The sequence below is a fragment of the Pseudophryne corroboree genome, chromosome 3 (genome assembly GCF_028390025.1).
Source record: "Pseudophryne corroboree isolate aPseCor3 chromosome 3, aPseCor3.hap2, whole genome shotgun sequence".
Classification (NCBI taxonomy): domain Eukaryota; kingdom Metazoa; phylum Chordata; class Amphibia; order Anura; family Myobatrachidae; genus Pseudophryne; species Pseudophryne corroboree.
Genome location: NC_086446.1, coordinates 448,729,634 through 448,744,758, shown reverse-complemented (window position 1 = coordinate 448,744,758; position 15,125 = coordinate 448,729,634). Strand labels below are relative to the sequence as shown.

The 15,125-nt window shown below is 46.9% G+C and overlaps 1 protein-coding gene across 2 annotated transcripts in view; it reads left to right on the top strand.

Annotated features, from left to right (window-relative positions):
* Window positions 1–4,417, top strand: part of LOC135055927 (protein-glutamine gamma-glutamyltransferase E-like) — an 82,506-nt gene extending 78,089 nt beyond the window's left edge. For both annotated transcript variants that reach the window (XM_063960529.1, XM_063960530.1), the window contains exon 5: window positions 2,104–4,417. In XM_063960529.1, the coding sequence (XP_063816599.1) occupies window positions 2,104–2,257 (154 nt within the window). In that variant the 3' untranslated portion in view covers window positions 2,258–4,417. The remainder of the gene's footprint in view (window positions 1–2,103) is intronic.
* The last annotated feature ends 10,708 nt before the right edge of the window (window positions 4,418–15,125 follow it).

The following is a 15,125-nucleotide window of genomic DNA, read 5'->3' as shown; positions in this document are numbered from 1 at the left end:
ACAAAAGGATCGCACAGCGGCTACAAAATAATTTTGTGCAGTTTTAGAGTAGCTTCAGACCTACTCAGCGCTTGAAATCACTTCAGACAATTCAGTTCCTGTTTTGACGTCACGAACACGCCCTGTGTTCGCCCAGCCACGCCTGCAGTTCTCCTGGCATGCCTGCGTTTTTTCGAACAATCCCTGAAAACGGTCAGTTGACACCCAGAAACGCCCACTTCATGTCAATTACTCTGCGGTCAGCAGTGTGACTGAAAAGCTTCGCTAGACCTTGTGTGAAACTACATCGTTCGTTGTAATAGTACGACGCGCGTGCGCATTGTGCCGCATATGCATGCGCAGAAGTGCCGATTTTTGCCTGATCGCTGCACAGCGAACGAAAGCAGCTAGCGAACAACTCGGAATGACCCCCAATATAAGAAATCTTGCTTTTGCAGATGCTGCCCACAGCAACAGCCACTTTCTGTGCCCCATAATCACTACTCCTCTGATTATACCTTAATAGAACAGACTGTATTAGAGCAAATGCCTTTATAGTTTAAACTATAATAATAGTGTATTGGCAATAAATATTCTAATTACAAACTATATTTTAATTATTGTATCTGAATTTACTCCTAATTGCAAATGATGCACCTAATCTGTGCTGTAGATCTATATGTTAGAGTAAAATAGCTCCAGGGGGCGGATTGGGATGGAAAACCAGCCTGGGAAATTTATGGAAGCAGCCCTTATGGGGGTGCGGTCTGATGATGGGGGTGGGGTCTGATGAGGGGGCAGGATCCCTCCTCATAGGGCCTGATCTTACGTACTTGTAGCCTTACTTGCGTCTTTTGCTGCAGTTGTGTCTGAGACCTGGGGCGGATTGGGAATTAAAAGTGGCCCTGTCAAATTTTGTAGAAGTGTCCTGGCATGGGTAGAACAAGAGGAATATCATGGCGTGTAGCCAAAGCAGCATCATGGGATGACAGGGTTGATGCATACCTCCTAACTGTCCCGAATACGGGTGGGACAGCGGGACAGTGTCCAATTAGCGGGACTGTCTCGCTGTCCACCAGCGTGCCGCAGTGTCCCGCGGGCGGGAGAGAGACAGTTGGCAGAGCCAGTGATCACCGCTGCTCTGCTCAGCAAAGTAGCCAGTGATTACTGATTAGATGCCGTGCGCATGTGCACGGCATCTATCAGTGTAGGGAGTGGAGCCAGGGGCTGCCCAGCAGCTCAGGGAGCATTGGGTACACCCCCAAAATGACAAAAATGGGGGATCGCGGTGCTAGGCCCTGCCCCTCCACTTGAGGCCCCACCCCTTTCCAGTCACAACCGTGGAGGTATGTTGATGTACTGCAGAGATGGAATAACAATGAATGGGGATAATGCAGTGTAATAAGGGCCTAATTCAGACCTGATCGTAGCTGTGCCAATTTTAGCACAGCTACGATTATCCACACCGACATGCAGGGGGACGCCCAGCACAGGGCTAGTCCACCTCGCATGTCAGGCCCGGGCCCACCGCACAAGTACAAAAGCATCGCACAGCGGCGTTGCTTTTGTACTTGAAGAGTAGCTCCCTACCAGTGCAGCTCCTGCGTGCTGGCAGGGAGTTACTCGTCGTTGTGATGGTCACAGCAGCTGCGTGTGATGTCACGCAACCGCTGCAGCCCGCCTCCCGCATGGTCCAGCCACGCCTGCGTGGCACCGCGCCCACTAAACGGCCGCCGTGCCGCCCCCTCCCGCCCAGCGAACGTCTCTGCCTGTCAATCAGGCAGAGGCGATCGCTGAGCTATGACAGCCGTCAGCTGTCTGGCATGTGCCGGCGCACTGCGGCGCCAGCGCATGCGCACTTCTGACCTGATCGCTATGCAGCGATGAACGGCAGAGTGCGATCAGGTGAGAATGACCCCCTAAGTGCGGTGGGCTGCCTGTCATAGCCCCACAGACTTGTTGGCCTTCCAGAAATCTTCCTGGTGAGCCATATGGCCAATATGCCCCTGAATAGCTCTAATATGACATCTACCATTTGATGGAAAAGCCACTTTTCATTTATATATTTGCAGCTGTGCTTGTATAGAAATGTAATAATATTATTTTTATGTGCTCTGTCTTTAGGGCATGCACAGTGAACCCGAACGAGACCATCACAATTCCTCTAACAGTAACGCCATATAAGGCTGGGAAGAAGTATTTGCTGGTTGATTTCACAAGTAACAAGTTCCAGAATGCTAAAGGATATCTGGAGATAGAAGTTCACGAGAATGAATAATTTATTTATAACATTTACATGTATAACGCTGCAAGTTAATTTATAATTTAGCTCTGTATGTCAGCAGGTTTCTGCACATTATGTAGGACACAGGCAGGCAGTGTTGGATCTGTCTTAGCCATGTACACTTGTGTTGCTTGACAGCTGGAGAAATCCCACGATGCTGTTTTACATAAAGTGACTTCTATTTTTCTAAAACCACCGTGGGCATGTTTTATAGATGTCTAAAAAGGTCACTTGTTGCAATGTGACAGATATTTTGTATGCGGCTTTTGCTATTTGCAGTCAATAAGGGTCATATTCAATTTCTAAACTGTAAATGTGTGAGCTGGCAATGCTGTTTTATGTGATCAAGTGCTATTTGCCTTCCTAGTTCATGTTAATGTATGTGCCCACATCATGGCCCTTACATATGCCCCAGAATTCTCTATAATGTGGCTTTGCACATAAAGCTACAGCAAAGTGTAATGTTTCAACACACGAAAAAAACGTAAGGACTAACCCCCATATTAATTTCATCATACTGTATGTTTTTCTCCTACAATACTGCTCAGTATAGCCCCATTTATCATTTAAAATAATCATGCGGGTGAAGAAACATTATGGATGTCATTTTTGTGTTTCTAAAGGCTTTTATTACATTGGCAGCAGAAATGATTTTACTGCAAAATAGCAACTGAAAGTTCCTAAATACATTGCATTATAGGTATTCAGGGGCAAGACCAGATCCTATTATAGCTTTACGGGCAAGACAGGATTCCTTTATAGGTACAGGAGCAATGATCAGATCCCATTCTAGTTTTAGAGGAAATACAGCATCCATTATAGTTACAGGGGCAAAGACTAGATCCCATTATAGCTTTAGAGGTAAGACAGGAGCCCATTATAGGCACAGGGGCAAAGAACAGATCCCATTATAGATACAAGGACAAATACCAGATCCCATTATAGGTACAGGAGCAAAAACTAGATCCCATTATAGCTTTAGGGGCAAGACAGGATCCCATTAAAGGTACAGGGGCTAAGACTAGATCCCATTATAGCTTTAGCGGGGAATACAGGATCCCATAGTAGGTACACGGGCAGGACCATACCCAATTATAGCTTTAGGGGCAAAGACCAGATCCCGTTATATGTACAGGGGCAAAGGCTAGATCCGATTATAAGTACAAGGGCAAAGACCAGATCCCATTACAGATACAGGGGCAAAGGCCAGATCCCATTACAGATACAGGGGCAAAGACCAGATCCCGTTATATGTACAGGGGCAAAGGCTAGATCCGATTCTAAGTACAAGGGCAAAGACCAGATCCCATTACAGATACAGGGGCAAAGACCAGATCCCATTACAGATACAGGGGCAAAGACCAGATCCCATTACAGATACAGGGGCAAAGACCAGATCCCATTACAGATACAGGGGCAAAAACCAGATCCCATTACAGATACAGGGACAAAGACCAGATCCCATTACAGATACAGGGGCAAAGACCAGATCTCATTACAGATACAGGGGCAAAGACCAGATCCCATTATAGAAACAAGGGCAAAGACTAGATCCCATTATATGTACAAGGGCAAAGACCAGATCCAATTATAGGTACAGAAGCAAAGTCTGGATCCCATTATAGGTACAGGGGCAAGACCCGATTCCATTATAGGTACAGGAGCAATGACTGGATCCCATTATAGGTACAGAGGCAAGACCCAGTCCAATTATATAGGTACAGGGACAAGACCTGACCTCAGAGCTACAAGAAATTACAAGCCCTTTTTCCAGGAGGAAAATGCTGTGCACCCTGCCACAAAGAATAGACACATCTTTATCTCATTTACATAATCCTGTCCTGTATAATGAAATCCAATTTTCGAAGCATTTACATATCTGATCTGTACTATGACAGGAATACCCTAGTCCATCCAATTACCTTATAGACCACTACATACAGTACATTTACTCCCATGCAGACACAGCAAGTTTGGCCTGCAAATCCATCCACTTTTCCATGCAATGGCTGCAGTAAATAGACACGTGAAATCACAATAGCATTTGCACTACAGTTTTCCTCTCATACTGTTCAGAAATGACCTTGTGCATTCATTGCATAACATACATCATTGTGCTCATTTATCAAATAAAATATGTATTCACTCTCTTAATTTAACCTTGTTATCTTTCTTCTATAAGTGAACCTCTAAATACTCTATAGTCTGAATAAACGTTTTAATACTATACATATGAATGGACCTCAGACTGCGAGGTGTAGAGCCCAAAAATGGGCTATAGCAGTGGTTCTCAAACTGTGTGCCGTGGCACCCTGGAGTACCTCAGGATACTTGCAGGGGTGCCTTGGGTTGGTGATCCAGGACCAATTCAAATTATTTATGATCAATGTAAAAACCAGTGCTGTTGGCTGTCAATCATAAAATATGTGGACAAACAGAAGCAAATCGTGTCCCTCACCACACAATAGAACCTGAGGATGACATATAATCACAATTTTCTTAATTTAATATTTCCTTACAAATTTCTCAATAAGAAACTTTTGGCCTAGGCGTGGAGTGAAAAAAATTCTGATGCTCTAGTGTGCCACGATTTAAAAAAGTTTTAGTATACCTTGCAGGTGTTCCGAATTAACAATGAACCATAAAAGGACAGTAAGCCCCCAAATAATAAAATACAAGCAATACAACATAAGCTTAATTTTGGCTCTGAGTTCCTCTATGATAATTATGACACAGGAGCAGGAAGCTGAAACAGGGTTCCCCTGTATGCATGTGTAAGCCTCCACTCATACTCAGGAAGAGAGCAGAGGAGGAGCGTCTATGGTGGCATATTGTCTAGTCCGCATTAGACAAACTTGTCTATGGGTCCCATGGATTCCCTGATCAGAGAAGTTACATAACAAGTACAACCAGGGCCGGTTCTAGGGCTTTTTGCGCCCCGGCCGGGATATAGGGGTGTGGCTTCATGTAGGGGGCGTGGTCAGTTACGCCCCCTGTACAGTAGTAGCGCCGCTGAAATGCTGTGCGGTGCGCGATGTCATTGCGCACTGCACAGCAAAGGTCCTCTCCACGAAGGGAAACTAGACGCGTAGTGTCTAGTTCCCTTCTTGGAGAGGACCTTTGGTGTGCGGTGCGCGATGATGTCATCGCGCACCACACAGTAAAGGTCCTCTCCACGAAGGGAAACTAGATGCTACGCGTCTAGTTCCCTTCACTGCGGGACACAGCGGGCAGCGGCAGTGGGGGCACAGCAGTAGCGGATCTTGCCATGGCGCGGCGCCCTCCGGATGGCGCTGGCGCCCTCCGGAAGGCGGCGCCCCGGGCAAAAGTCCTGCTTGCCTGTGGCAAGATCCGCTACTGAGTACAACACATTGCAGCACTGAAGATACATAAGCACGGTTCCCTTGCTGCATAATTATGACCTTTCATTGGTGGAACTAATATGGTTGCAGGAGTACATTGAAACCTACCTCCCTTCCTGGGCAGTCGCAACAATCCTTAAGGCTTCAGCAACACTGTGTAGGGCCTCTACCTAAGATGTACTGTACTCAGAGCCAGATTAACAATGGGGCGGATGGAGCTGCAGCTCCAGGCCTCCAAATAAAAATAGGTCCATCATCAACCATAAATCATAAGTATTGAAAATGTATTTTCTCGCAAAGTTATTCAATTTATATGTATTCGGTGACCGAGATCTAATAGTATAGGGCAGTGGTTCCCAAACTTTTTTTTAAATCTTGGCGCCACACGTACAGTGCACTGGTCACAGCTCCTCCCCTTCTCAGTATAGGCCTTTGAATATTTTCAGCTCCAGGCCCACGTGGTCCTTAATCCGGCCCTGACTGTACTATGTTTTGCTAATAACATAATTGCCCTTTTCAATTTTGGGCATAGATATGGTTGAAAGCACAGAGTTTTAGAACCCGACGCTCAGTGAATAAGCCCCTAAGCCACTTTCTAACTTCATGTTGAATGTCAAGTCTTAAATCACTATTTTTTATATTTTGTGAGACAATGCTATTTTTATTGCAGCCAGGTGTATCTTAAGAAGGCTTTTACTGTATTTCTTACCTAAGATATTTGGAAAACTAGGTCAAGTTGCTGTTTTATACCAGTAGATGGCAGCGCTGTCATATAAATGTGCTTATGAAATATATCAAATGTCATAAACTCATATATTGTATATTGTTAAGTAATACTGAACCATGGTTTATAAAATGCAGCAAGCACTAATGTTTGCAACTAAACCAGCAAGCACATATTATGTTTTTTGTAACAGGTTATAATCACATGCTGCATAACCATATTTCTCTCACACTGAAATGTTTGCTAGCATCTTAGACCTGGTGCTACAAGAAGCAATATTGCAGACAGACCTAAGAAATCTCCAGGTACAGGAGTACTTTTGAAATTAACCATTAAGACTACTCTAGTGAAGGAGGATAGACGTTTGCTGGTTTACCTTCACCCAGTTGGTTAACCATCCACCAGCCCTGGTGAACAAATAGCAAAAAGATGGGTGAATAACCTGTGTGAAAACTGTTCCGCACTATTATATTTCAGTGCATGGGTGTCATGGACACCCAGGAGGGGGAATAGCCCTTGTGCGATGGGATTCCGGCTGGTGGCATTGTCGGCTGTAGGGATTTTGGCATCTGTATCCTGAACACCGGGAACCCGACCGCCGGCAGATTGACTGCATCCCATTTATATGCTGCTTACAGCTGCATGGAACTCCCTGGGACTAACACACAGCGCATGTCACTAAACAGCAAAACACAATACGCTCCTCAAGTAGGTGCTTTCTAATTTCTCCAATCACCCAAAAGGCACACAATTCAAATCCAGTGCCAGATTAAGGTCCACATGGAGCTGATATATACTGTATGAAGAACCTATTGTATGCTGCTGCAGTGGGTGTTACCAGCACCGTCAGGGGGTAACTAATGATGTGGGGGTATGACCAGTATTGTAGGAGGATGGCCTGTGCTATGGGGTGTGACTAGAACTTTGTGTGTCAAACAGCAAAATTTTGAAGGGTCTCCCCATGTAGCATGTAGGACCTGGAACAGCCATTTCTGCTAATTACTCCTTTACTGCACAGATTGTGGGAGATGGGGTGGGAGGCAGAACACTAAACTCTAGAAGGGGGAATTGGGCTGAATGAAGGGGCCCTGTTACAACTCTTCCAGGGTGGTAGGGGGTGTTTAATTCGCAGGAGATTTTCTGGTGGGAGGGCAGCTTGCTTGATTGCAGATATCTCCAGTTCCTGGAAATAGATTTCTTAGCTTTTCAGGAGGTACTGGGGACTTGGGGATCAGAATTCAGGAACCAGTGCAATCCACCGACGAAAATATAAAACTGCATACCAGGCGTGTGGAGCTGGAGCAGGGACCAGCTGCTGGAAGGCTGATAACTCTGGTTCTGGGCATAGTAAAGGCAAGCTGCCAGTATCCCCTGGAAGGGGAGAGTCCCAGCTTTTGGAGTATACCCTCAGAAAAACTCTAAGTCAGAAAAAAAACGAGCTATCTGGCTGGGAAGAGCTATCAACATGCTTGGATGGCGACCACTGCTATGAAGTTGTATATCTCTGATTCCCCAGGGCCTCTGGAAAAAGAGGACCCTCAGCTATCAGCCTAGGGCCTTTAAACTCCTGGGGCCCTTGGGCAAGTGCACATTGAGCCCATACGAAAAGACAGCCCTGTGTCTAGGGGTGGCATAACTGAAGTGGCCATGGAAAATACTCAGAGAATGACCCCTTGTATATGTATAGACAAGTTGTCATTAGGCAGTGCAAAATCAGCAGGAGGTGGAGCTGTAATTGTGGGCACTGTCCAGCAAGCAGCCAGATGTGAGAGTAACATAAGTACAATATAATGTAATTTGACAATTCTATAAACACTTCATAGCAATAAAATAGGCTGCAGGGGACAAAGACAGGTGATGAGGGTAGAAAAATGCGAGCACCACCCCAGCAATATTATTACCAAATACCACCCTGCACTGCAGCGATACAACTGTATGTGCAGTTTGTTTTAATTTTACCTGGACTGTAGATATAACCCCTTGTGTAACCCCTGCTCTTACATATGTCTTCATTTTAACCATCATATGTCATACCATGTAACACACAAATTCAAACACACATATACTGCATGATGTACACAGTACTAAACTCACAGTCCTTGTAGCATTCATTCTGCCTGCTCCTTATGGTGTTTCCACCTTTTAGGTGCAATCATATGTTAGACAGTAGAAAAGATACTGTATCTAGGTGCTGATAACTGATGATGTTGTGTGCGTGTTTAAAGTTTTGCTCTGACCTGTGTCACAACTGAATAACCAACACTAAAGGATTTATTCTTTACTTGCAGAACCAGAACTTTGTGGTCCACATAGCAACATATTGAAGGGGCTCCTGTTTCAATGCTTCTTGAGAGACACCTACCCGCAGCAGTTATTCATTTTGTGCCCCATAACAGTGCTCTACTTCATTTTATGAACCATATTAGTACCCATAGTAGTTCCATAGTTTACATGATCTCAAATTGTAGGGCTGCCAGTACACATTATGCCACACAAGGGGCCTTATACAGGTTTGTTAGCAAACCAAAAAAGTAAGCAATTGGACAAAACCATATTGCACTGCAGGTGAGGCAGATGTAACATTTGTAGGGAAAATAAGATTTTACTCACCGGTAAATCTATTTCTCGTAGTCCGTAGTGGATGCTGGGAACTCCGTAAGGACCATGGGGAATAGCGGGCTCCGAAGGAGGCTGGGCACTCTAGAAAGATTTATGACTACCTGGTGTGCACTGGCTCCTCCCACCATGACCCTCCTCCAAGCCTCAGTTAGGACACTGTGCCCGGACGAGCTGACATAATAAGGAAGGATTTTGAATCCCGGGTAAGACTCTTACCAGCCACACCAATCACACTGTACAACTCGTGATACAATACCCAGTTTAACAGTATGAAATATAACTGAGCCTCTCAACAGATGGCTCAACAATAACCCTTTAGTTAACAGTAACTATGTACAAGTATTGCAGACAATCCGCACTTGGGACGGGCGCCCAGCATCCACTACGGACTACGAGAAATAGATTTACCGGTGAGTAAAATCTTATTTTCTCTGACGTCCTAGTGGATGCTGGGAACTCCGTAAGGACCATGGGGATTATACCAAAGCTCCCAAACGGGCGGGAGAGTGCGGATGACTCTGCAGCACCGAATGAGAGAACTCCAGGTCCTCCTCAGCCAGGGTATCAAATTTGTAGAATTTTGCAAACGTGTTTGCCCCTGACCAAGTAGCAGCTCGGCAAAGTTGTAAAGCCGAGACCCCTCGGGCAGCCGCCCAAGATGAGCCCACCTTCCTTGTGGAATGGGCTTTTACTGATTTAGGATGCGGCAGTCCAGCCGCAGAATGCGCCTGCTGAATTGTGCTACAAATCCAGCGAGCAATAGTCTGCTTAGAAGCAGGAGCACCCAGCTTGTTGGGTGCATACAGGATAAATAGTGAGTCAGTTTTCCTGACTCCAGCCGTCCTGGAAACATAAATTTTCAAGGCCCTGACTACGTCCAGTAACTTGGAGTCCTCCAAGTCCCTAGTAGCCGCAGGCACCACGATAGGTTGGTTTAAGTGAAAGGCTGATACCACCTTTGGAAGAAACTGGGGACGAGTCCTCAATTCTGCCCTATCCATATGGAAAATCAGATAAGGGCTTTTACATGATAAAGCCGCCAATTCTGACACTCGCCTGGCTGAAGCCAAGGCCAATAACATGACCACTTTCCACGTGAGATATTTTAGATCCACGGTTTTAAGTGGCTCAAACCAATGTGATTTTAAGAAACTCAACACCACGTTGAGATCCCAAGGTGCCACAGGGGGCACAAACGGGGGCTGAATATGCAGCACTCCTTTCACAAATGTCTGAACTTCAGGTACTGAAGCTAGTTCTTTTTGAAAGAAAATCGACAGAGCCGAGATCTGTACTTTAATGGAGCCTAGCTTTAGGCCCATATTCACTCCTGCTTGCAGGAAATGCAGAAATCGACCCAGCTGAAATTCCTCTGTTGGGGCCTTTTTTGCCTCGCACCATACAACATATTTCCGCCATATGCGGTGATAATGCTTTGCTGTAACGTCTTTCCTGGCCTTAATAAGCGTAGGAATGACTTCTTCCGGAATACCCTTTTCCTTCAGGATCCGGTGTTCAACCGCCATGCCGTCAAATGCAGCCGCGGTAAGTCTTGGAACAGACAGAGCCCCTGCTGTAGCAGGTCCTGTCTGAGCGGTAGAGGCCACGGGTCCTCTGAGAGCATCTCTTGAAGTTCCGGGTACCACGCTCGTCTTGGCCAATCCGGAACCACGAGAATTGTGTTTACTCCTCGCTTTCTTATTATTCTCAATACCTTTGGTATGAGAGGCAGAGGAGGGAACACATAAACCGACTGGTACACCCACGGTGTCACTAGAGCGTCCACAGCTATCGCCTGAGGGTCCCTTGACCTGGCGCAATATCTTTTTAGCTTTTTGTTGAGGCGGGACGCCATCATTTCCACCTGTGGTTTTTCCCAACGGTTTACCTGCATCTGGAAGACTTCTGGATGAAGTCCCCACTCTCCCGGGTGGAGGTCATGTCTGCTGAGGAAGTCTGCTTCCCAGTTGTCCACTCCCGGAATGAACACTGCTGACAGTGCTAGCACATGATTCTCCGCCCAACGGAGAATTCTTGTGGCTTCTGCCATCGCCATCCTGCTTCTTGTGCCGCCCTGTCGATTTACATGGGCGACTGCCGTGATGTTGTCTGACTGGATCAGCACCGGCTGGTGTAGGAGCAGGGATTTTGCTTGACTTAGGGCATTGTAGATGACCCTTAGTTCCAGAATATTTATGTGAAGGGAAGTCTCCTGACTCGACCATAGTCCCTGGAAGTTTCTTCCCTTTGTGACTGCCCCCCAGCCTCGAAGGCTGGCATCCGTGGTCACCAGGACCCAGTCCTGTATGCCGAACCTGCGGCCCTCTAGAAGATGGGCACTCTGCAGCCACCACAGTAGAGACACCCTGGTTCTTGGAGACAGGGTTATTAAGCGATGCATCTGAAGATGCGATCCGGACCACTGGTCCAACAGGTCCCACTGAAAGATTCTGGCATGGAACCTGCCGAAGGGAATTGCTTCGGAAGAAGCCACCATCTTTCCCAGGACCCGCGTGCAGCGATGCACTGATACCTGTTTTGGTTTCAGGAGGTCTCTGACTAGAGATGACAACTCCCTGGCTTTCTCCTCCGGGAGAAACACTTTTTTTTTTTTTTTTTTTGGACTGTATCCAGAATCATACCCAGGAACAGTAGCCGTGTCGTCGGAACCAGCTGTGACTTTGGGATATTCAGAATCCAGCCGTGCTGGTGCAGCACCTCCTGAGATAGTGCTACTCCCACCAACAACTGTTCCTTGGACCTCGCTTTTATTAGGAGATCGTCCAAGTACGGGATAATTAAAACTCCCTTTTTTCGAAGGAGTATCATCATTTCCGCCATAACCTTGGTAAATACCCTCGGTGCCGTGGACAGTCCAAACGGCAGCGTCTGGAATTGGTAATGGCAATCCTGTACCACAAATCTGAGGTACTCCTGGTGAGGATGGTAAATGGGGACATGCAAGTAAGCATCCTTGATGTCCAGGGATACCATGTAATCCCCCTCGTCCAGGCTTGCAATAACCGCCCTGAGCGATTCCATCTTGAACTTGAATTTTTTTATGTATGTGTTCAAGGATTTCAAATTTAAAATGGGTCTCACCGAACCGTCCGGTTTCGGTACCACAAATAGTGTGGAATAGTAACCCCGGCCTTGTTGAAGTAGGGGTACCTTGATTATCACCTGCTGGGAATACAGCTTGTGAATAGCCGCTAGCACCGCCTCCCTGTCTGAGGGAGCAATCGGCAAGGCAGATTTTAGGAACCGATGGGGTGGAGACGCCTCGAATTCCAGTTTGTACCCCTGAGATACTATTTGAAGGATCCAGGGATCCACCTGTGAGCGAGCCCACTGATCGCTGAAATTCTTGAGGCGGCCCCCCACCGTACCTGGTTCCGCCTGTGGAGCCCCACCGTCATGCGGCGGACTTGGAAGAAGAAGCGGGGGAGGACTTTTGGTCCTGGGAACCTGCTGTTTGTTGCAGCCTTTTTCCCCTACCTCTGCCTCTGGACAGAAAAGACCCGCCTTTTCCACGCCTGTTTTTCTGGGTCCGAAAGGACTGAACCTGATAAAACGGCGCCTTCTTAGGCTGTGAGGGGACATGGGGTAAAAATGCTGACTTCCCAGACGTTGCTGTGGAAACTAGGTCCGAGAGACCATCCCCAAATAATTCCTCACCCTTATATGGCAACACTTCCATGTGCCTTTTAGAATCTGCATCTCCTGTCCACTGGCGAGTCCATAAGCTTCTCCTAGCAGAAATGGACAATGCACTTACTTTAGATGCCAGTCGGCAGATTTCCCTCTGTGCATCTCTCATATACAAGACTGAGTCTTTGATATGGTCTATGGTTAGCAGGATCGTGTCCCTGTCTAATGTGTCAATATTTTCTGACAGTTTATCTGACCACGCAGCGGCAGCACTGCACATCCAAGCTGACGCAATAGCTGGCCTAAGTATAATGCCTGAGTGTGTATATACAGACTTCAGGATCGCCTCCTGCTTTCTATCAGCAGGTTCCTTGAGGGCGGCCGTATCCGGAGATGGTAGTGCCACCTTTTTAGACAAACGTGTGAGCGCTTTATCCACCTTAGGAGGTGTTTCCCAACGTGACCTAACCTCTGGCGGGAAAGGGAACGCCATTAGTACCTTCTTAGGAATTATCAATTTTTTATCAGGGAAAGCCCACGCTTCTTCACATACTTCATTTAATTCATCTGATGGGGGAAAAACTACGGGTAGTTTTTTCTCCCCAAACATAATACCCTTTTTAGTGGTACCTGTATTTATATCAGAAATGTGTAACACCTCTTTCATTGCCTCAATCATGCAGTGAATGGCCTTAGTGGGCATCAGGTTAGACTCATCGTCGTCGACACTGGTGTCAGTATCAGTGTCGACATCTGGGTCTGCGGTCTGAGGTAGCGGGCGTTTTAGAGCCCCTGATGACCTGTGCGACGCCTGGACAGGCACGAGCTGAGAAGTCGGCTGTCCCACATTTGGCATGTCGTCAAATTTCTTATGTAAGGAGTCTATACGTGCACTCATTTCTTTCCATAAGCTCAACCACTCAGGTGTCTGCCCCGCAGGGGGTGACATCCCTTCTAAAGGCATCTGCTCCGTCTCCACATCATTATCCTCATCAAACATGTCGACACAGCCGTACCGACACACCGCACACACACAGGGAATGCTCCAACAGAGGACAGGACCCACAAAAGCCCTTTGGGGGGACAGAGTGAGAGTATGCCAGCACACACCAGAGCGCTATATAATGCAGGGACTAACTGAGTTATGTCCCCTATAGCTGCTTTTTTTATAATTGTATACTGCGCCTAAATTTAGTGCCCCCCCTCTCTTTTTTACCCTTTTCTGTAGTGTAGACTGCAGGGGAGAGCCAGGGAGCTTCCTTCCAGCGGAGCTGTGAGGGAAAAATGGCGCCAGTGTGCTGCAGGAGATAGCTCCGCCCCTTTTCCGCGGACTATTCTCCCGCTTTTTCCTATATTCTGGCAGGGGTATTTTCCACATATATAGCCTCTGGGGCTATATATTGTGGTATTTTTGCCAGCCAAGGTGTTATTATTGCTTCTCAGGGCGCCCCCCCCCCCAGTGCCCTGCACCCTCAGTGACCGGAGTGTGAAGTGTGTGTGAGGAGCAATGGCGCACAGCTGCAGTGCTGTGCGCTACCTTGGTGAAGACTGATGTCTTCTGCCGCCGATTTTCTGGACCTCTTCTTGCTTCTGGCTCTGTAAGGGGGGCGGCGGCGCGGCTCCGGGACTGAACACCAAGGACTGGGCCTGCGGTCGATCCCTCTGGAGCTAATGGTGTCCAGTAGCCTAAGAAGCCCAAGCTGGCTGCAAGCAGGCAGGTTCGCTTCTTCTCCCCTTAGTCCCTCGCTGCAGTGAGCCTGTTGCACTGAAAATAAAAAACCTAATTTCTATCTTTCTTTCTAAAGGCTCAGGAGAGCCCCTAGTGTGCATCCAACCTCGGCCGGGCACAAAATCTAACTGAGGCTTGGAGGAGGGTCATAGTGGGAGGAGCCAGTGCACACCAGGTAGTCATAAATCTTTCTAAAGTGCCCAGCCTCCTTCGGAGCCCGCTATTCCCCATGGTCCTTACGGAGTTCCCAGCATCCACTAGGACGTCAGAGAAATTTAGATTTGGGTGGGGTGTGTTCAAACTGAAATCTAAATTGCAGTGTAGAGATTAAGCAGCCAGTATTAACCATGCACAGAAACAATATAACCCACCCAAATCTAAATATCTCTGCACATGTTACATCTGCCCCTCCTGCAGTGCAACATGGCTTTGCCAAATTACTTACTTTTTTGTTTGCTAACAAACCTGAATAACCCCCAATATCCTCAGTTCATATTATGACATGTACTGTCCCCAGTTTATATTATGCCACATTACAGTGCCACTGCCTCCTGTTTCTACTGTGCCACAATAGAGTACCCTCCAGTTCAGATTATTCCATGTTGCAGAGCCCCATTTCATATTACAGTATGTCACACTACAATGCCTCCATTAGCTATTGTGCCACATTACAGTGCCCCAGTTTTTATTATGTAACCTTATAGAGCCCTCCACATTACAATGGGCAGATCTGACTATGACACATTACAATGGCATCCAGTTTGAATTATGCCACAA